The sequence below is a fragment of the Podarcis vaucheri genome (assembly GCF_965113315.1).
Source record: "Podarcis vaucheri genome assembly, chromosome: 6".
Classification (NCBI taxonomy): domain Eukaryota; kingdom Metazoa; phylum Chordata; class Lepidosauria; order Squamata; family Lacertidae; genus Podarcis; species Podarcis vaucheri.
The window spans coordinates 43406154-43428911 of record NC_138764.1 but is presented as its reverse complement, the minus strand read 5'-3'; the positions used below and the strand labels follow the sequence as shown (position 1 = coordinate 43428911).

The 22758-nt window shown below is 41.3% G+C and overlaps 1 protein-coding gene across 4 annotated transcripts; it reads left to right on the top strand.

The window, feature by feature from the left end:
* Positions 1–3865: 3865 nt before the first annotated feature.
* LOC309534834 (methylcrotonoyl-CoA carboxylase beta chain, mitochondrial-like) lies at positions 3866–22601 on the top strand. Of its 4 annotated transcripts, none has more exons than XM_082227271.1 (13): positions 3866–4263; positions 6049–6378; positions 7562–7758; positions 9980–10158; positions 10560–10640; positions 11453–11631; positions 12762–12954; positions 14583–14674; positions 17863–18019; positions 19188–19310; positions 19941–20089; positions 20377–20458; positions 21593–22601. In XM_082227271.1, the coding sequence occupies exons 2-13, from the start codon at positions 6053–6055 to the stop codon at positions 21680–21682; spliced, it is 1848 nt and encodes a 615-aa protein (XP_082083397.1). In that variant the 5' UTR covers positions 3866–4263; positions 6049–6052; the 3' UTR covers positions 21683–22601. The 4 variants fall into 4 exon arrangements, with proteins under 4 accessions (XP_082083397.1, XP_082083396.1, XP_082083398.1 ...); XM_082227270.1 differs by having other exon boundaries at positions 3866–4284; XM_082227272.1 differs by lacking the exon at positions 3866–4263 and adding an exon at positions 4313–4701.
* Positions 22602–22758: the final 157 nt, after the last annotated feature.

Here is a 22758-nt window from a genome sequence, read left to right as displayed (position 1 = left end):
CATCTGGCCAAACCTCAGGCATCCAAAGCTGAATCTTGTATACAATTTTAGTATGTTGTATTCTAACACCTGCAAATTCAACTCATTTGTAGGTATGTTCTTTTGCTGTAATTATAATCCTCTAATAGTAAACTCAAGGGAAGCGGGTGGCGCTGTGGGTAAAACCTCAGTGCCTAGGACTTGCCGATCGTATGGTCGGCGGTTCGAATCCCCGCGACGGGGTGAGCTCCCGTCTTTCGGTCCCAGCTCCTGCCCACCTAGCAGTTTGAAAGCACCTCTAAAAGTGCAAGTAGATAAATAGGTACCGCTTTATAGTGGGAAGGTAAACGGCGTTCAAAGGCAACTAGCCGTGATGGCTATGCTCAGCCTCCCCTGTTTTAGGGAGCAATGCTTTTGAAAAGCACTTGCTGGAAGCCACAGACTCCCCAAAAGTGTTTCACTAGGACCCCCTCCTTCCCTCTGTCCCAGTACCTGAGGGTCATCCCGTCTCTCCAGGGATTTGGCCAGAACAAAGTATATGTTGGGGAAAGGCTCCCTCTCTGCAAAGAAAATGGAGGAATCAGCAGGCGCCTGGCTCCCAGCCATGCTAGCACCAGTCTCGCGCATGAGGGTGGAGGACACAGGAAGGAAGCATTCATATGGTATAGGACACTCAACTAGCATTTCCACCTACCTGAACTCTGAGCCTTTCCTCGCTTGTTCTGGACTGCCTCTCTCCTAAGGAAGATGCAAGCTCTTGCTGGAAGCCACTGGTGGGGAGAGTGTTCCTATGATTCCCAAATGTTTCAGATGCATCCTTTTGTTCCTTTAGCAGTTTAGGTGCTTGATATAATCACAGCATGGCAGAGTTGGAAGGGATCCCAAGGGTCATCTAGTCAAACCCCCAGCAATGCAAGGATCCTGCCCATAGCCTCCAAACTCCAGCCTTCTGGTTACCATTGCAATTCTGCATGGTATGGAGAAAGGGGAGAGAGAAATGTGTTGCTTACACTCTCGTAACACTGATCCACACCATGCAGCCCTTTCAATAATTAAATTCTAAAGGGCTGTCACATGGAGGATGAAGCAAACTTGTTTTCTCCTGCTCCAGAGGCCCTTAGGGCCTGAAGCAATGACTCTCCTTCCTTGGAGGTTTTTAAGCAGCGCTTGGATGGCCATCAGCCACGGATCATCTAGTTGAGATTCCTTCATTGCAGGGGGTTGGACTAGATGACCCGCGGGGTCCCTTCCAACTCTACTAGTCTATGATACTATGTTTTAAAGAGCATCCAACGTGCTTTAAAGCACATGACTTCCCCCAAAATGATTCGTGCCATTGTGGCTTCCCTCTAACAGACCTTTAATCCCTAGAACCCCTAAGAAACTACAATTCCCAGAAACGTTTGGGGGAAGACACCCTGGTTTTTGGAACAGGGATGGAGAACCTGCAGTTCTCATCCGCGTTACCTAGGAACCAGGAATGGGAAATTCAAGTGCTTCTAACAGTACAGTGGTACCTTGGGTTACATACGCTTCAGGTTACAGACTCCACTAACCCAGAAATAGTACCTCGAGTTAAGAACTTTGCTTCAGGATGAGAACAGAAATCGTGCTCCGGCGGCAAGGCAGCAGCAGGAGGCCCCATTAGCTAAAGTGGTGCTTCAGGTTAAGAACAATTTCAGGTTAAGAATGGACCTCCAGAACGAATTAAGTACTTAACCCGAGGTACCACTGTATGGTTATAGGGAGCAGTGTGTATATAATATTGAATGTAGTAGGGTTATTAAGGTAATTGTATCAGAATGATTATGGGAATGTTAAGGAGGGAGGGAGGGGGAAAGAGATTTTGGAATTCTGGTGGTGAGTGATGATTAGATGAGGATTTCAAAAGGAGTTCGAATGTGAGGCAGTTGAGAGCAGTGGGTTCTGGAGGGGGTGGTTGGGCAACTAACTATTCAGTTTAGGATCAGTAGTCTGGTCGACATTTTTGTAATAAAGCAGAATATAAGATAAAGAGAATTTAAAGCCATAAACTCAGGTACGCACATCATCCTACAACCATTTAGTGAATCATCCATACAGTCTCCTTTAGTGAGGGTTCGGTATCTAGGATCTGGACCAAACATTGACATTTTTTGCTCTTTTCTAGTTTCATAGGTTTGTTCTGGTTCTAATGATGTAATAGGGGTGGGGGCTCTTTTAATACTGGGGGCTGCCACACACTCCTTTTCTTCTTTAAAAAAATAATAATTTCCCCTCGTTTTCAAAAGCACATGCATTATCTCTTTCTTCAGGTTCTTCAGTTACATTTGTTGTGAGACATTGGTGTTATATGCATTATAGGGTTGGGAGGATTCTCAGAGCAGTTCACTATATGAAAATACAAGATGAAAAAACACAAAATTCATAATAAAACCAAGAACAAAACAGTAGGTCAGTAACATAAGTATAACATGATTGCAGCCTCTGTGACCTTAGTCACATCTGTGTGCTGGAAGTCTAGAACCAAGGAGATCTAACTTCAAATGTCTATACAGCTATAAAACTCAGTCACCATCCCTCAGCTTAACATTCCTCACAATTATGCTGTGAAGATAAGAGAGGAGCCATGAATGCCACCCTGAGCTGCTGAAAATAAATATTTATTTGGACTAATTAATAAGTCTGCAAAAGATCTGGCAACCTAACTTACACACCCAAACTTCCTCAGTAGTTACTGAGCTTCTCCTTGGGCTGTTTTATTCTTTAGTGGTTTCACAAGCTTATTCATGGTGTACTAAGAGTTTCCTGATCTTTCTTTTTTTGGCAGAATTTTTAAATTTTATTTCCAAATAGAATGCTACCTGGGGGAAAAAAAAGTAAGACTGGAAGGAAATGAACAAACATATAAAAGATGAGGCTCTTGCATCACTTCAGATATACCAGTCAATTTGCAACTAACTATACACCTGTTTACTATTTTTCATATGTTTAGTTATTTTAAATAACATATGAAAGACAAACTAATAAAGCGTGTTTCCCCTTGCATTTGGCTCTCAGAATCAACATAAAGCCTTCCAGTGCAACTCCTCAGCCAGACGGAAAAAGGGTTCTCATCCGTTTAAACACTCTCTGTGTAAAAATTTAAAGAATAAATCCAATATGAAATATATTGAGAAACACATGGGGGTGGGGTGGGAAGGGCAAGTTAGGCAAAGATAGCACAGAGAAGGGATTTGAAAATGTAATGAAATCTACTTAGGGAAACAAAATGTCCAGAGCTAAGGTAAAGGGACCCCTGACAGTTAGGTCCAGATGACTCTGGGGTTGCGGCGCTCATCTCGCTTTATTGGCCGAGGGAGCCGGCGTACAGCTTCCGGGTCATGCGGTCAGCATGACATAAGCCGCTTCTGGTGAACCAGAGCAGCACATGGAAACGCCGTTTACCTTCCCGCCAGAGCGGTACCTATTTATCTACAGTGGTACCTCGGGTTAAGTACTTAATTCATTCCGGAGGTCCATTCTTAACTTGAAACTCTTCTTAACCTGAAGCACCATTTTAGCTAAGGGGCCTCCCGCTGCGCCACGGGAGCACGATTTCTGTTCTCATTCTGAAGCAAAGTTCTTAGCCTGAAGCACTATTTCTGGGTTAGCGGAGTCTGTAACCTGAGTTATCACTGTACTTGCACTTTGACGTGCTTTCGAACTGCTAGGTTGGCAGGAGCTGGGACTGAGCAACGGGAGCTCACCCTGTCACGGGGATTTGAACCGCCGACCTTTTGGTCCACAAGCCCTAGGCTCTGTGATTTAACCCACAGCGCCACCTCTTTTAAACCACGGGACTCATTTAAACCATGGAACTCGCTCCCACAGGAAGTGGTGATGGCCACCAATCTAGATGGCTTCTGAATGGCAGATGCTGGAAACCACAATGGTTGGCGTGGGGAAGAGGCCCCTTGCGGGATTCCCTACAGGTGTCTAGTTGGCCACCGTGCGAACAGGACGCTGGACTGCATGGCTTCTCTTCTGCCCTCCCCGCTCGCTGTACTCGAGGAACAGGCGTGAGGAAGCGCCCGCGAGAGACTCGCTCAGCACGTGCCGTTAACTGGGCAGGGGGAAGCGCGTGAAGAAAGCGGGCATGCGCACTCCCACACTTTCCCATGGGACAGGCGTTGGCTTCCGCCCTTACGAGAAAGAAAGAGAGAGACGCGGAGGGGGCGGGGCCCGTCCTGGAGGCGGAGGACGCTTTACGTACTGAAGCGGGGCCGGGGACTTCTGGGAAAAGCCAAGGGTTGAAAGAAAACGGTAACTTCGAACGTTCCTCCGGTGCGTCCCGAAGCGGGGGGCGGGGCGGGTAGAAAATGGCCGTTAGAAAACGGTCGTCGGGTGACGCAGCTGGCGGTGGGCGAACCCAGTCCGGTTGTCGGGTTAACGCCAGAGACGGAGGGGACGGATAAAAAAGGGAAACGAGGCCTTGGTTTCGCCTACAGCGAACTTGCCTGTGCAGCTGTTTCCCTCGAAACTCCGGGGCCGCCCTTGGGGCCAGAGCTCTGAGGGGTTTCGCGGGGCCTTCGGGAAAGAAAGAGCTTTCGGTTGGGGCCGTAACAACCACGCTCACTTCTGGGCTCGCTCGGCAACCGAGACCCGCCAGTTAAAACAAAAAAAAAAACCAAAAACGAGCAAACATGAGGCGGACAGCAATAGTCGAGGCACTAAAACAAATTCGTCCATCCCCTCCATTAGGTGAAATGAAATGTAGTCAGTGCAATAAAAGCGAGCGACAGTCAGATCAGTTTTAGCCGAGGGCTTGTTGAACGCGCCCTGAGACAAGAAAGCATTCAAGCTCATTGTAATGCAGCTAGAACAAATAAGTTTTCATGAGTTGCATATATTCCTAATTCTGCATTAGTGCAGAACAACCATTTTAGAAGCAAAGAGATGAAGCAGACACAGAAGGAATAGCAGCCTTGCCTATCCTGTTGTTCTTCAGGGGTAGTACAACTCCCATCAGCCTAAGCCAGCATTTAGCCAATGATCAGGGAATATGGGAGTTGTAGCCCCAAACATCTGGAGTGCTCTCTGTTGGAGAAGGCTGCTGGTGCACCCTAAATGGACTCCCAGGGTTTGTCTTGCTGCAAAATAATTCTGTATTTAATTTCAGCCCATCACTTTACAAAATAAAGTTGACCTGTTAATGGCTTAATTTAGCTGACAGGCTACAAACCTATGCCCACTTAACCTGAGAGTAAAGGTGCAGTACTAACTCCCAAATTTCTGCATGGTGGCTTCCTCCTAGTTATTGTGTTGTTGCACTGTTATAACTGAAATGGCATTCCTTTTTTTTGTGACCCTGGTCCCTTCCTTGGCATAGGGAATATTTTGCTAATGCCTGGGTTTTGGCAGTCAGAAGATTCAAATACCAGCCTCAGGGAAGCACTGGAGTCTCCTAACCACTGAGCTTTGGAATTAGCTATTTTGGATGGGGTGCTGTGAGATTTCCTGGCACAGTGCTCATGTATTATGTGTGGAATGGGTTCAATCGCATCATCATGGTATTAATGCTGTTACCACAGGATGATTGATCTCTTTTTGCACTAAAAGTGTATCATTGGGAATAACTTTGTAATTGGTGGTTGGCAAGAGCTTTTTTCTAGTGCTTTTACTGTGCTATTGATTTGGCTGCTGGTAGAGTATAGCATCCCAACTAGCGGCAGTGGTGTCCAAACTTTTTTCAAAGAGGGCCAAATTTGATGAAGTGAAGGTCCGTGTGGGCCAACCAAAGTCAGGCCCCCGAAACGGACTTTGGACATGCCTGGTGTAAGGTATAAAGGTGGACCCTAGAATTGTCCTTCCTTTCAGTTAAATTCTTTAACTGTTGAAGTGAAATGAAATTAACTAGCAGAGATTTTGCTTCAAGAAAAGTTTTTGTGTACTTGCTTCCATACAGCATTGAAAATGATAACTGAGACGTTCTAGCCGTATGCCACGTTATTTTATCTTGGGAGGGCTATTGGCTTATTTTTGTATGAATTCAGGGATGATATGGGATATGCATTTAAAAAATAAGTAATATGTTATTTATGATTCTAGGATCATGTGGATCGCTCTCACTATGCTCTCCAGGTATTCACGACACCCCTCGTCTACTTCCTGCTCTTCATTATTCCAAACTTCCAAGAGCATATGTCAGGAAGTTGGCGTAGGCAGACAGCAAATATGGAGCCTCCGGAGATGCAAGGATGGAACAAAATGCACCAGTGTGGTTCCACATAACATGCTACATTCCTCCTCTATGAGCTTCAAAATAAACAATAAACATAACCATGCAAAAAACTTTCCAGTATTAGATGGAAGCATCCCTTCCCTGTATAGACACGTAGTTGAAGGCAATGCAAGAAACAGCGAGATCTGCATTCAGAGGTAACTAATTTTTTTTAAAAAAAGATTTCTACAGCATTAGTCCCTTGATTCAACAGTTTTGAGTAAGGTATGCATTTTTAGGTTCTTGCAAACTAGCCTTACCTTAGGCCAGGATCCAAAATAATTCTCCTGGCTTCAGTTTTTTCCTTAATCGGTTTGCTGAATTCAATTATCTATAAACTTGAAAACTGTTACAAGTTATTTCTCCTGCCTCCTGAAAGGTTTAGTATGATTTCTCAACTTACATACGTACCCTCATATGTCTTGTGAAGATTTTTGTTTTCACAAGTTGGGTAGATGCTTTAGCACTTTTGGAGTAATGTTAGCTCATTTAAAAAGGCATCTAGCAAGATGATACCTTAAATGTTATCTGTGTTATATGCTTTACAAATTTTTGAAAATGTCACAAAACCTGTCCCTCATTTCATTTTGAATGCAAAGATATATATGAGTCATATCTTCCTAAGAGTTTTCAATTAATCATGATTCACAGATAAAGAGAGGAAAGTGACTCACTACTTGTACGTATTAGTCCTGAAGAAAAAAATGGCAGCAGCCCAAAGGGCTTTATTCAAAACTAGTAGTGCAAGCTGAAAGAAAACTCATGAAAATGAGTATTTTGCATTAGTTATTTTAGTTTAACTGTTTCCATTTTATCTCTCGAGAAAGCCAGAATACAAATATCAAATAATACAGTTAATTTTTTAATGATAGGCTGTCCTAGCTTTGTGGTTGATCATAGGACTGTTTGGGAATTTACAGTAAAATCAGCCAAGCACTTTTACTTTTGAGTATGAGACTGGTTCCAGGTAAGGACAAAATTCTATTTGCTCTTTTCATTTCTTAAGAAATATAGTTCTGAAGAAGCTGTTAAGTCTGTACTTAAATCTTTAGTCACAGTTCCATGTAGCAAATGTTTTCATGTTTTTTCAGGATCAAGGTTATGCCTATGTCATACAAGGTTTCCCCTAATTTGACATGTGAACACATGTATGTGTCCAGTTTAAATTCATATTTTTTTCTTTGTTGCTGAATTTTGAATAATACAGTCACACTATTTCCACACAAGTATGATGGCAGTGTTGTTAATATGTGCGTTGGATTAACTTGTTCTTAAGGTACTTTTGTCTTTGGCAACATAAGTTGGTTTTCAGTTCCATTGAGCTTTTCATTTTGATATCAGGTATTCAGAGTTGCTTGTGAAGGTCAGTAAAGGAGGAGGAAAAAATGCTATATTGCGCCACACTCAGAAGAACAAAAAGTTGCTTGTTCGTGAACGCTTAAAGATGCTTCTTGATGATGAAAGTTTCCTTGAGCTCTCCCCTTTTGCAGGCCTTGATATGCCTTATGGTGATGTTCCTGCAGCAGGATGTCTCACTGGTAGGTTTTGCGTAAGGGATTTTTTAAAAGGTAAATTGCAGTATAATAAATCTGCATGCAGTTAATCAGTTCATGCCAATTGATAGTGTGTGCTATGCCTGTTGGAAGATGTAGTAGTGAAGACAGAATGAGAGGGAGACATTAGAGTGCCTTTAAGCTACCTTTTCGACAACTGGAAGCAAAGGTTTGGGATCAGGTTTGGTTTGGCACATCAAATAAGGCTTTCCTATGTGGGTATTAATGTACAGTAGACATGTAAATCTGTTTATGGTATCCACCTTACAAGGCAAGAGTCACACGCGTAGTTTTTCTTTCATGCTTAAATGTAATGCTTTTATTCTGCATATAGTAACGAAAGATTTTTGAGGGGCACATTATATCTGTTAACTAAATTAAAGTAGAAACTTAGGTGCTCTGTAATAGACAAAATGGCATCCTCATATCTGCAGTTAGCCTCTTGCCAGCTCTTTTGCCTACCTGCCCCTTGATCCAGTGCAGCAGTGACACATGATGTCAGCAGTGGAAACCAGTCCTCATTAAGCTACACAGTTGAGAGATTGATGAAGGGCTTATGAGAAAACAATACTTAGAATTTAAGTAGTGGCCCTGAAGTTGGTAGGAAAGCTGTTCATTTGTGTTTTCCCATAGTGGTTACATGTGTAGTACATATTATGGTGTCATCTATCTGTGATGCGTAAAATTAACCTCAATTCTTCTGCAGCATGGACACAAGGTTTAATGAGTTAAATTGATAAATTAATCAACTAAAGCCTCAGTCAATTAATTGGTCAGGCTGTGATTTAGAAAACACTTGTTCTGAGGATGTTTTGGATTCTTGTCTGTGGAGCAGGAATGAAAAAAGTATTAAAGCTTGCCTTTAAATCTAATATCTCAAGCTGAAATATTGATAATACTGTATGTACATTTGATAGATTGTCATCTGACTTTAACTGATCAATGCAATCCATACCCAACCTTATACCAGATGTGGGGTTGGATTGAGCAGAGACACCCTTCAGCTCAGTTAACTGGTTGCCAGACATTCAAGTAGATAGGAGGCTTGCTGGTAGTATTCACACTTTCAGAGCCCAACAGAAGACTTCAAAATACAGGAGTTGGGATCCAGACCTTGAGCTGGCCCAGGGATCAGGCCCAGTTGTCCTGCCTCCTCTGCTTCCATTGCAGCCACCATGAGCAGCCGGGCTGGGAATGCAGTGGTGGCTCCTCTTTTAGCAGTGGGGAGGAATTAGGATTGCAGCCTTTATTTAACTGGTTGAAAGAATTAATTTGTTCAGGACAGAAAGAATCAATTCTGTGACAACAAACAAAGCAATAAGGAGATTCTACACTGAGCTTATAGGACAGGGGTCAGCAAAGTTTTTCAGGAGGGGGCTGGTCCACTGTCCCTCAGACCTTGTCGGGGGCTGGACCCACCGCCTCCTGAAAGCACCCTCCCTCCTGAAAGGCCCCACTGCCTATGCCACTCACGCCACAGCCGCTGACGCTGTCTTGTCTTTGGCAGCGTCGGCGTCCTCTGTCTCGGCGGGGCACAGAGCCCATGCTGCTGGCCTGGGCGGCGGAAGCAGCCTCCACGCCACTTCCGCTTCCTTCTCGCTTGGCTGCTTCCTCCCGCTTGGCCACCTTAGCGGGAAGGAAGGGGCGGTGCCCAGAGGCATCTTCAGCTTCTGATTGGCTGAAGGAGCTTCCTGCAGCCAATTAGAAGCCATGCCGCATCGCAGAAGTCAGTCTCCGTGCGGCAAGGCCTCTGTGCTGCGCCTGTTTAGCGCGGGGACTGACTGAGCGGGTGGCAGGTTTGCAAGGTTCGTGGGCTGGATTAAGGAGCCCAGTGGGCCGTATCTGGCTCGCGGGCCTTAGTTTGACGACCTCTGTTATAGGATCTTTTGATAAACAAGTAATTTTATCTGCATGTATTGAAAAATGTCACCATAGGATACCTTATCAGCTGAGTCACTGCTTAGTTCCACAACTGTTCTCATTCACTACATATGTTCAAACTCTAGCAGCATTGTAAGGTAAAAGAGGATAGCTGAAAGTTGAGCTGCATTCTTTCTGAGTTCCTTGGCATTTTAATATGCTACAAAAGATCTCTCTAGCATATTTATGTACTTAATTGCCTTACTTTATGATCTGGTTACAAAATATTCCAAAATGGATAATTCATACTGTTTGTAAAATGTAATGACAATAGTCATTGTTGCAGGTATTGGAAAAATCTGTGGAGTCTGGTGTGTCTTCATGGCAAATGATGCAACTGTGAAAGGTGGGACCATTTATCCCATTTCAGTGAAGAAACAACTGAGAGCTCAAGAAATAGCAATTAAAAATAGACTTCCATCTGTTTACCTTGTGGACAGTGGGGGAGCATTCTTGCCACTTCAGGTAAAATACATGTTCTATGAAACCGGTTGATTTAATTTGCTTAAAATTATTCCCTTTGACTTGTTTTATCGTTAGCTTTCAAGTCCGTGTCCTAAAAATATGTATACTCAAAAAATAGTCAAGGTAACAAAGTCAAAGCCAGTTTGTCATTGAACTGTCAATGAATTAACCATGTAAAAGAAAGATGAGTTACCGGTATGTATAAAATTACCGCACAGAATATCCTTAGGGTTTTTTGGGGGGGGAACTCCAAAAAAGAAAATACAGATTTTCAGAAAAATAATGATTCTTTCAGTATGCTAAATACAACATTTGAAAAAGAAAGAGGCGGAACAACCGCATAGAACATAGGCTTTGTAACTTTTGAATTTTTACTGTATTTCCTGCCTCTGTATTATTAGGCAGAGTTGTTTCCTGACCAATTCCATGGAGGCCGAGTTTTCTACAATGAGGCTGTGATGTCTGCATTGAAAATCCCTCAGGTATAATATTGGGAAGAAATCTGTGCATTAAAAATGCATTTCCCAGTAGTATATAGTTAATAAGTAAAAGAGTGCATTGCTAAGCAAAGCAGTTCATAGTGTTTTGGAAGAGTCATCCAGCAGTTTAAATTTTGCATTTGTTGCACAAGGAATAGGTCCACTATGATCAGAAACCATTATGGTAGATAATTCATTGGCCATTACATTCATATCTTAAATAGCTGACCATAGTTAGTCATTAACATCTTGCATCAAACACCTGTCAGTACTTTCATCTCATTTGCTTCAACAGACTAGAGAAAGATAGCCAGTGGGTCACATTCTGAAACATTCCTTCTAAATTCTCTTCACATCATGAACACACTGGGTCCCTGAATAATCTGAGCTGGTTACCCTTCCTTTTGCAACATGTCACACAGGCATGATACTACTACCTCTTCTCACTGGTGACAACACTGGAGCATGTTCTGCCCACCTCAGAAAATGCAGGTGTGGAGAGAACTTGCTGTAAAAACCCCCAGCCCTGACAAGCTGTCACAAATCATAATACACAATTGGTATCTTGAGGTATAGCCTGCACATGCTTTCCTTGCTTAAGTAAGGATTATATATTATTGCTGTACAATATAAAATTAAGTCTGAGATATTTGATACTGCTCTCTGAAATAAAACTCCTGACTCCTTTTTCCTGTGGAATTTCTCAATATAATCATATGCTTGATAACTTTTCCTGGAAATTTACAACATAAAATTAAATATTTCCTCATCTTTGTTCTTTTTTTCTTACCCAGCTATCTTCGTGTGTCCTCTAGGTGGCAGTTGTGTGTGGTTCTTGTACTGCAGGAGGTGCTTATGTTCCTACCATGGCAGAGGAAACAGCCATTGTAGATAAAATTGGCACAATGTTTCTCGCTGGGCCCCCTTTAGTTAAAGCTGCCACAGGAGAAGATATTCATCCCGAGGCACTGGGAGGAGCCAACCTGCATGCTAAGTAGGTATATTATTTGTTCCTGAGCTCTTAATATTGATTGAATGATACCTTTAGTCCTAGTTTTTCTAGGTATAATGATCTCATTTTTTAAAAAATGCCTGCAAATGTCAGAAGCATCCAAAAACAAAAAAGTGATGCATTATTTGCACTTAGTTGGCCCATATCTATTTCTGGGTCGAAAATCACCCCTCAACATACAACATTTGTTTGTTTATATCCTGTTCTTTCAGTACCTTGCACAAGTACTGCACATTTTACATTAAAATGAGGGAGGAACAAAACCAAATAACAAGCCGTACAACCCACTTCTAGAAAAAGGAAGTGCTGGATCTCACCAAGAACACCTCCTTTGTTCTCTTAGAGTGGCAGTGGTGCCCACCTGAGAGGCGTGGGACTGAGTTTCTGTGAGTTCTGGCTGGAAAAAAGCCCTGGTACCACTGATTGTTATGTTCACAGCAAGAATCAGAACACAAAAACCAGACAGCATCACTGCACTATAGGCCTGATTGGAAAGGTGTGCTTTCACACTACACTAAAATCTCAAGAAGAAAGCCAACCTTATCTCAGAGCGGAGTGGTGGTCCACAGATGGAGTGCTGCAACCAAGAAGACCTTCCTTTGCATCACTGCCCCATGCCCTATGCTTGGTAGAGGGATTGGGAGAAGCTGCTAAGATCCTCAGCACATCTAAAGCCATAGGCCAGTAAATAATGGGAGATGTGCTCCTTCAAGTACTTGGGACCCAGTGAAATTTGAATTGGGAACAAGTGCAGTTTGTGCAGAACAAGTGTTATGTGGCACCTTTCACAGCCCTGGCACCTGCATTCTGCAGTAGCAATAGTTTCTGTCTAGAGCACGTTGTGCTACTCTAAACATGAGAATTCATGAAGAAAACTAATAGCACTCCTCCTTCAGTACAGTTAATGCAAATTGATATTACAGTCTCGCCAGCTTTATATATTTTTTGTAAGAAATTATCTTGTCTGAGGCAAATGTTTATTCCAATCACTTGAAAGACAGAAGATAAATATAAGGAATCATTTATTTTACCGTTAGTAGTAATGTTTTCTGATCATGTTTGTTGCCTTGAATTTTATCTGTTGCCAAATATTTGTAAATTATTTTTCTCAGGGTCAGTGGCTGTGTTGACCATTTTGCATCTTCAGAAAAAGAAGCATACGAATGTGTTAGAAATATTATTTCAACACTCAATTATGAAATTCCTACAGAAGAAACTGTAGAGTATGACAGTCCCTTGTACAGTGCTGATGAGCTTCTGGGGCTTGCACCACAAGATTATAGCTACACTCTACATATAAAATTGGTAAGGAAAATGTTTGTTGCAATCCGAAGTTAAGCTACTTGATATAAATCCCATTGATGTTAGTAGGCTTAAAAAATAAACAGTGTGACAGTATAGTTAACAGTGGTTGAACTACAAATCCTGTAGCTCAGTTTTCTTGGATCATTTATGTAAATTGGTGAAAACAAAAAAATCCTGTAAGCATTTTAAGGACTAACAAATTTATTATCGGATAAGCTTTCGAGAGAATCCACTTCATTGCATTAAGTGCGATCCTCAGTTGGCAGCACTGTTAATTATGCTTCATGCATCTGATGAAGTGGATCTTAGTTCATGAAAGCTTACGTTATAATACCTTTGTTAGTCTTTAAGGTGCTTGCAAGACTTTTTGTTGTTTACAGCCAACAAACACAGCTACTTCTCTGAAAGTTGTCCATTGCTGCTTTCTTTTAGAAGTACGTCCAGAGATGATACTGTGTTGAGGTGCTGAGTTGAAAAGGTAGATCAAGGGTTAATTTGAGTATTTCAGATGGTCTACTCCTTTATGTGTGCATAGTCGAGGCCATGGTTTGTAGTTGGTTGTTATTTCTCTTAAAACTCAGGAAGAGGTGTGAGAAGTAGTCACCATATTCTTCATGAATCAAAAAGCCTTATTAGTCTGAGTATTTACTTCTACTTAGTTTTTATTAGCAGTAAGGCTGTCCTACTCTTTCCCTACTCCAGCTTAATGGAGATGCCTGATCACAGGGTGTACTTCATTCCAGATCTAGGGTGCTACTGCCAAGAATACCTTACTCTGGATGCCAGTTAACAGGATCTCTCTTGATGTAAGAACAAGTAATAGGACCTGCCCAGCAGATCTCAGGTCATGGACAAGATAGTATTGAGAGAGGTGTTTTTTCAGGTATTCATGCCCCAAGCTATTTACGACTTTATATGCCATATTGACGATGGCATACAAAGCATAAATAGCTCGGGCATAAACTGGGCTCAGTGACAAATAGACAGGCAACACAACTGCATTGTAAGCAGTGTTGTATGCTCTTGAGTTATCATATTTGTCAGTTTCCGTGCTGCAACATTTTGCTGTAGTCTCTGAACCATCTTCCAAGGGTAGCCCTACTACTGTAATGCTAGCCAACCTGGGAAGTTACTACAGCCTGGATTACTGTGATCAGGCTAGCTCCATTAGGCTGTAGCTGTTGAACCCACTGGAATAATAGAATCATAGAGTTGGAAGGGACGATGAGGGTCATCTAGTCTAACCCCCTGCAATGTAGTGATCTTTTGCGTGGTGCTCAAACCTATGACCCTGAGATTAAGAGTCTAATGCTCTACCAATGCCTACTTAAATCATAAAATTTTAGCCTTGGATGTACGGTTGGTATCTAAACAAGTAAAACAATTTTGAATCTTAAAGTTTACAATTTTGTGATCTAACATAGAGTATTACCTGACTCAATTATGCTTGAAGTAGACTCATTGAAATCATTGGATTTTATTTCAGTGTGTCTACTCGTAGTATGACTTAGTCAGATATCGTCTATTATCTTTGAATATTGAGCCATAATTGGAGACAGAAGACATGAATTTTTTTCCAGCAAGCTACCTACTATTGATTTTTCATTTCTCTTGACAATATTTTATAGATCCTGAGTCGGATGATAGATGGCAGCAGGTTCCAGGAATTCAAAGCTAATTATGGAACTACCTTAGTAGCAGGATTTGCCTATGTAGAAGGGTAAGGGAGAAGTTTAAACCAGCGGGCCACATTATTGCAACACTTTTTAATGATTAGTTGTTCAAGCAAATGGTAATTTGATCCCTGTTAGAGTCACTTGAAATTGCAGAATTGAGCTTAGATTTGTTATAGGGATAGAAATGTAGCCTTACTATATTATGGCTCCCAGGTTGTTTGGATCACTTATGCAGTTGTTTTTACATTGTTACTCTTTTTGGGAAGCCAAGGTGTATAACTGGATTTAAATTTTGTTGGATTCATTGTATTCCAAGTGCTTAGTGCTTACATTTTGGGGTTTTAAATTAATATAGTCTGTATTTAGCCACCTGACTAGACAATCAGCATTGCTGATTAATAGTAAATTGCACCTGTTGTTTTTTTAAAAAAATCCATTTTATGTGTTTATAGAATTATTTACAACTGCAGTACTATACCCACATCTGTGAATAAGCCCTGTTGAACTTAGTGGGACTTACTTCTGTGTAGAATGCATATGATTCTACCATTAGTAATTCTTCTTTTTAAGATTTATCTCTGCTAAATATTTTCATATTTCAACTTAAAAAGCATGCAGACGAAATTTCATTTTGGCATCTCAGAACTCAGAAGAATTATCAGTATCACACTACTAACAAACCACCAGCAATTTGTTGTTGTTGTTTAGTCGTTTAGTTGTGTCCGACTCTTCATGACCCCATGGACCAGAGCACGCCAGGCACTTCTGTCTTCCACTGCCTCCCACAGTTTGGTCAAACTCATGCTGGTAGCTTCGAGAACACTGTCCAACCATCTCGTCCTCTGTCGTCCCCTTCTCCTTGTGCCCTCCATCTTTCCCAACATCAGGGTCTTTTCCAGGGAGTCTTCTCTTCTCATGAGGTGGCCAAAGTATTGGATCCTCAGCTTCAGGATCTGTCCTTCCAGTGAGCACTCAGGGCCGATTTCCTTAAGAATGGATACGTTTGATCTTCTTGCAGTCCATGGGACTCTCAAGAGTCTCCTCCAGCACCATAATTCAAAAGCATCAATTCTTTGGCGATCAGCCTTCTTTATGGTCCAGCTTTCACTTCCATACATCACTACTGGGAAAACCATAGCTTTTACTATACGGACCTTTGTTGGCAAGGTGATGTCTCTACTTTTTAAGATCAAATAGGCACCAGCAATTACGTTCAGCCAAAGACCTGATTACATTAAGCAAATTAGCAATTTATTTAATAAACATAGCAATGGCTAGCTTTGGGCCAAGACATATACTGACATCTGAAAGACCATGATCAGCTCTAAAAGATACTGATCAGACCTAATTTAATATAATCTAGTTGATGAGTTTTTTCTAGGATCTTTCCAGAATAGTTGTCTTGCACAGATAATTTACAATCACATTCTTGCATGAGATCTAATCCTTCTGTCATGTAGAACTTTGATGTGTGGGGAACTTGCATTCCCAACAAACATCAATTTGCTGTTGCTAGAGAAATGTGAGTTCTCAGCTAACACCTCATATACAGATAGGTAGCCGTGTTGGTCTGCCATAGTCAAAATAAAAAATTCCTTCCAGTAGCACCTTAAAGACCAACTAAGTTAGTTCAGATATGTGTATCTGAAGAAGTGTGCATGCACACAAAAGCTCATACCAAGCACTAACTTAGTTGGTCTTTAAGGTGCTACTGGAAGGAATTTTTTATTTTGACCTCATATACAGTCATACCTCGGGTTGAATGAGCTTTGGGATAAGCGCATTCGAGTTGTGCTCCGCGACAACCCAGAAGTAACGGAGCGCGTTACTTCCGGGTTTCGCCGCTTGCGCAGATGCTCAAAATGACGTCACACGCATGTGCAGAAGCGCCAAAACGTGACACGCGCATGCGCAGACATGGGCTACGTTTGCTTCTAGATGCAAACGGGGCTCCAGAACGGATCCCGTTCACATCTAGAGGTACCACTGTATGTGCATGTGTGTGCTGGGCACCTGCTAACTAGAGTCTAGCAGCAAAAGCCTCCCCTCACCATTTGTCTGTTTTAAAAAATCAACATTTTAAGGTGGTATGGTTTGTGTATCCAGTGGGAATAGTTGCATAAAACATTTCAAACTATTTGATGAAGGGGAAGCACTGGCAAGTCTACCCAAGTCCCTCCATAACTTTGTTTAGCAATTTTGTGACTCCTCCTTAAAATTAATTATAGGCCGTGTACTTTCTGGCATTGCAACATATACAATGTCTTCAAAACAAAATGTTGGTATGTTGAACAGGCTTTCCCCCAATGTGCAGCTCTCCGTGCAGTAGGCCATTGTTCTTATCCATGCTCCTTCTCTGTCCAGTGAGAACTCAATGCCACCCTGTTAGCCTTCCTTGGGCAAGTGCAACACTGTATTTAATATTTTGAAGTAATGGCTTCTTGTGCAGAAAATCCATTTCTGCACATAGCTGCTTAAGTCAAGTCTAGGATCCAGAAGCTAGTAAGTGCTTGTGGTGCAGCCTGAAAATGGAAATGGAAAATTATGCCACAGAGAATATGAACTGTATTTTGCTTCCTGCTGTAAGCAGACTTGAGAACATTAACAAATAAGTTCCATATTAACTACTTATGCAGGATCATTTGTTTGTGAAAATGTATGCTTTTGTCACTAAAAGTACAAATTTGCATGACTAATTTGAGCTTTTTCAGTCTTGAATGTCCATAACCAGTACATAATAAGCAACCCATTAGATTGTTGCTTCATACTTTGGCATTGGAACCATGTTTGTCCATACATTCTAAGCTAGCCTACAATCATGTGTGGACTACAACTGCCATCATTCCCAGCCATCATGGCCAATAGTGAACATGCCTTCCCCTCGCATAAGGGGCTCCCTAGATCCCTCCTAATAATTTATGACAGATCTCTTGCACAAACATTCCCGCTTTTGAGAGTAAGGGAATTTAGACATGAATTTAGATAAGTAATTTTCCATGCCTGCACTTCACCCAAACCATATTCTTTTAAATGACTTGTAGCAGCAGATTATTTATTGTAAACATTTCTAAGTATCTTGGGAGTTTTGAAGTAAAGTAATGCAAATAATTTGTTGCCTATTTAAGGTGATATTATAAAGTTATAGTACTAAACACATGGAGGATACTTACTGTGTTGATTTCAATGTTTCTACTACCCTTGTACTATAAAAAGTGTTTTATGTTTTTGTTAGACAGCTAGTTGGAATAGTGGCTAACAACGGTGAGCTGACTCATGAAGCTTCTCTGAAGGGTTCCCACTTCATACAGCTTTGTAGCCAACGAAACATTCCAATCCTTTTTGTCCTGAATACAGCTTCATGTGCAGCAGAGATAACCAGTCTCATGCAGGTAAAGCAACTAGTACAGAGCAGTCAAATGGCTCTGAATTAGGGTGTCACGCTTTCAGTTTCAAATGGGAAAAAGTTTTTTCACTAGAAATGTTTGCTCACTTTGGTTCTTCCCTGCAATAACAGATTCCTCTGCATCCAACAGGGAACGGGTTCTCTGAATGTAAAAAGTTTGAAAAATGATTGAGGGGAAATCTCTCCACTTGGTATTTCCCAGGTTTAAGGTAGCTTGTGGGACACGGGTGGCGCTGTGGTCTAAACCACCGAGCCTAGGGCTTGCTGATCAGAAGGTTGGCGGTTCGAATCTCCGCAATGGGGTGAGCTCCTGTTGCTCAGTCCCTGCTCCTGCCAACATAGGAGTTCAAAAGCACGTCAAAGTCCAAGTAGATAAATAGGTACCACTCCAGCGGGAAGGTAAATGGTGTTTCCGTGCACTGCTCTGGTTTCACCAGAAGCGGCTTAGTCATGCTGGCCACATGACCCGAAAAACTGTCTGCGGACAACGTCGGCTCCCTCAGCCAGTAAAGTGAAATGTGCACTGCAACCCCGGAGTCATTCGCGACTGGACTTAACTGTCAGGGGTCCTTTACCTTTTTTTTAAGGTAGCTTGTCAGCCAAATTAGGAGCCCAACAAGTTAACATCTGAACACTGCATAAGAAGTGCTGTTGTATACCTAGAAACTGTAATTTCCTTATAATGCTAGCTTCTTTGTTGGAAATTCAGTAGTAATGATTACAATTAACTAAATTCTTGCTATGTGAAAAAAATCAGAACTAGCAGATTTCACCATATACAATGAAAAATAATGTTCCCTACAGAGCTCAGTATTTCCAAGTAGTATACTTTGTTTTTGTGCCTGGAAAATGATGGACTGGCAGTTTTTGCAACTCCTGTTTCCTTTTAGTCTGCATGTGCATAGATAGAGAGCTTTGGTCTTGTTTTGAAGAGGAGCAGATTAGAACAATGAATTTTTAGTGCTGAATCCTGCATTAATTACTACCATCTTCTTCTCCCCCCCCCCCTTTTACTGTTGGTAGCCAAATTAGTCACTTAAATATTCGTATAAAAGATTTGCAAATCCTGTACATGTTGAGACCAGGAATAAAAGGAACATCTGCATGTAAAAAGTAAAAGAAATAACTCTCACCATTCTTTCATTTTAATTCAGGCAGAGGATCACACTAATAGGCTGAAAGCACAAGCATCCATGATGGCTGCAGTTGCTTGTGCTGCTGTTCCCAAGATAACCCTTGTGATTGGTGGCTGCTATGGAAATGAAAGCTATGCTATGGTAGGTTGTTGAACGTAGGATCAGCTTCTCTTTCCTCACCCACATGCCCCATGTACACAGCTCCTGTCCTAGCTAGTTTCTTAGGGTAAAATTCAACATGGTGCTAAGTCTCTTGTTCCATCAGTGCAAAGATTTCTCCTTGCACAATGGGGCAGGTGTTCTTCTCCCTCCTGACCCTGCATCCCCTCCAATACTTGGATTGTTACTTACCCAAGGAGTAGATTTCATCATGCGGTCACTGGGTTGGGACAGATCTGTTCTAGGTGTTCCCCCAACCCTCTGGAGGGAAGGTTGTGGTCGTGGGAAGAAATGGATTTATGTGTAAGCATAAATCCTTGTGCTTACAAGACATGGTAGTTGAATGCCACACTTGAAACTTGATATAACTAAGAATCTCTAGCACGTCGTGAGGAATATACAGAAGAATTGTTGACACAAGTAGACATGGCACCAAAGGATCAGACTGTACTGAAACCAGAAATTGGTGTTTTAAATTAGATGGAGACTATATTTCATAGTTCTTTAATGCCTTCTTAATATGTTTCCCTTGAGTCAATGCTTTCTTCAAGCTGGCTTAAATGGTGAGTTTTCATTTCTGAATTTCTCTGGTCTTGTGTTGTTTGTCTTTAGTGTGGAAGATCATTTGATCCAAACTTCCTGTTCCTCTGGCCCAATGCAAGAATAGGCCTTGTGGATTCAAGACATTGCCACACGCTCTCATCTATTTGGGATGCTGATCGACAAGGAGCAGAAGTAGACTTAAAACTATTAAAGGAAAAGTAGGTGCATTCAACAAAAACCTCAGTGTTATGGTTGAATTAATGGTATTGATGTTTCTCTTTGGATTTCAGGGTGCTGCTTCTAATTTTTTAAATAGCTAAAAGAATTATAAATTTTTGGAGTTACTTGTTTTCTATACTAGCGATTATTTTACTTTTTGAAGCAGACCGTTGGCTCTTCAGTTTGGGGGTATTAAAAATGTGCTGTATTGTCTTAGTATTCCCCAAAGTACAATATATCTTTACAAATGCAGTTGAAAATTGAATTTTTTCTTTTGTCTTTTAAGACTAGAGGAAGAAAGCAGTGCATTCTACTCTTCTGCCAGACTCTGGGATGATGGTGTAATCCTACCGCAGAGTTCAAGGAAGGTAAGTTTCTTTCTCTGTCTCTATAAGATGTTCAATATCTCTTCCTTCCCAAGCCTACCTGTTAAATATCTCTTCCTTCCCAAGCCTACTGGTTTCTGGTTTTTCCTGTTAAAATAGTATATGGAGGGGAGGGGAAGAAGGCACGTTTCCTTCCCCTGCCTTCCCCCTGGCTGTATGCTTGTTTGTTTATTGGTTTGTTAAAAATACCCCCCCCCCCCCGTTAAAAACCCTTTTTTAAAAACAAAAACATATTGAACATTAGTGTGACTTCTGAATTATTTTGGACCAGTTGTGGAGCAGGTTGGCCTGATGGAGGCCTTTTAGATTAGAGCTACAGGGCAGTTCAAGGGTAAGGGCGCTTTAGACAGCCCTAGTGATTAGTAAGGGAGTTGGTAGGGCAGACATAATTGAAGGTAAAGGTAAAGGGACCCCTGGCCATTAGGTCCAGTAATGACCGACTCTGGGGTTGCAGCGCTCATCTCGCTTTACTGGCCGAGGGAGCCGGCGTACAGCTTCTGGGTCATGTGGCCAGCATGACTAAGCCACTTCTGGTGAACCAGAGCAGCGCACGGAAACACCATTTACCTTCCCGCCGGAGCGGTATCTATTTATCTACTTGCACTTTGATGTACTTTCGAACTGCTAGGTTGGCAGGAGCAGGGACCGAGCAACGGGAGCTTACCCCGTTGTGGGGATTCGAACTGCCAACCTTCTGATCGGCAAGTCCTAGGCTCTGTGGTTTAACCCACAGCGCCACCCGCGTTCCTAGACATAATTGAAACAGAACAGTTATTGGTAGCATACTTTAGGGATGTAATTCTCTCTGAAATAATGGGTAGATGATGTTTGTTTCTCTTAATTTACTGCAACAATAAATTGACACAACACATTCACTGCTTGTTTATCTGCTTCCTCCTATATTCCTTTGCTTGCCTTTCCTACAGTTTCTGCTTTACATATTTTTTCATGATCATTGCTTTTAGCATCTTCTCCTTTATCCTTAGAGTGACCTTCTGATACGTTTTATTCAGCTTCTAGAGTAATTGTCAGTTGCATTTGTCTTGTGAAGCACTTTAGAATGTTCCAAATACATTAATTGTTGTTGTTGTATTTGTTGTGTGTTTCTTTTGGCAGGTTATTGCACAATGCTTAAGAATTATGAAACAGCAGAAATACCAGATCATGTCTCCGCAACAGTCTCCTCTTCCTGTCATAAGAATGTAAGCAGGAAAGCCTGCTGGTAAAAAAATGAATTTGAACATCTGGCTCCCTGGATGTTAAATAGAAACAACTAGTATTTTAATATTGTCATCATGATTTCTTAGTATGAAAATGTTTGATTTCTATATATGTTTATATATCAGTCTTCAATCATGCTTCTATTACTGTCCACACCCAATGATAGGATACTTTAAATTGATGTCTTTTGTGCTGAATATAACCAAACAAGTATTATGGAAATCATTTATTAGCTGATATACCAAGGTTTAAGGTGTGTCAAGTTAATAATTTAAAACAAAACTTAAATAATACAGAAAACAGATTTAACAGCACCAGAAACACCAGAATATACTAACCAGCCAAGCCAAAAGCTACCGTTTTACTGTTTTGTTTTTAATTATTTACTTGTTTTTATCTTGTATTCTGTCAGCCACCCTGAGATCCTATGAGGAAGGCTGGTGTATAAACCTAATAAATTAAATAATTCTTTGCCACCACTTCAAAAAAATAAAAAATAAATAAAAAATGAAGGGGAAACCAACTGATGCAAACACCTTATTTTTATCTCTGGCAGTTTTTACCTCCCACAGAGTTGGCCCCTGAAATTATATTAGGTGGTTGAAGCTGCAGGACGGTGCACAGAGGTGTGTCTTCTAAGTTATGAGGCTCTGATTGTAAAGAGCTTTTCATGAACATTCACAATTTTAATGCAGTTTTTACCTCTGTCTTGAAGACTCTTCAGGTTGGTGCAATAAAGACTTTTGGATTAATTCTTTCTGGATGTAAGATCATGAATGTGTCATTTTTCCTCAGAAGTGGGGAAAAAGCTAAGAGATTTATTGTAATTATTTTTTTAACTTGTTCATAATTGTTAAAAAGTATTAGAATTCAAGACTATATTAAAGAATGCATTCTCACTTTGTTTCTGAAAATATATTTGCTCAGTGACTAACAGTTACAAAATCTGTCCATAATTAAGTTTTTTTTGTGTGTGAAATTGACTTGAGTCTCTTTACCCCCACCCACCTACACAATCATCCATTTGCTTTAAAAGTTTGTGTGTCAGGCTACCGACTCAT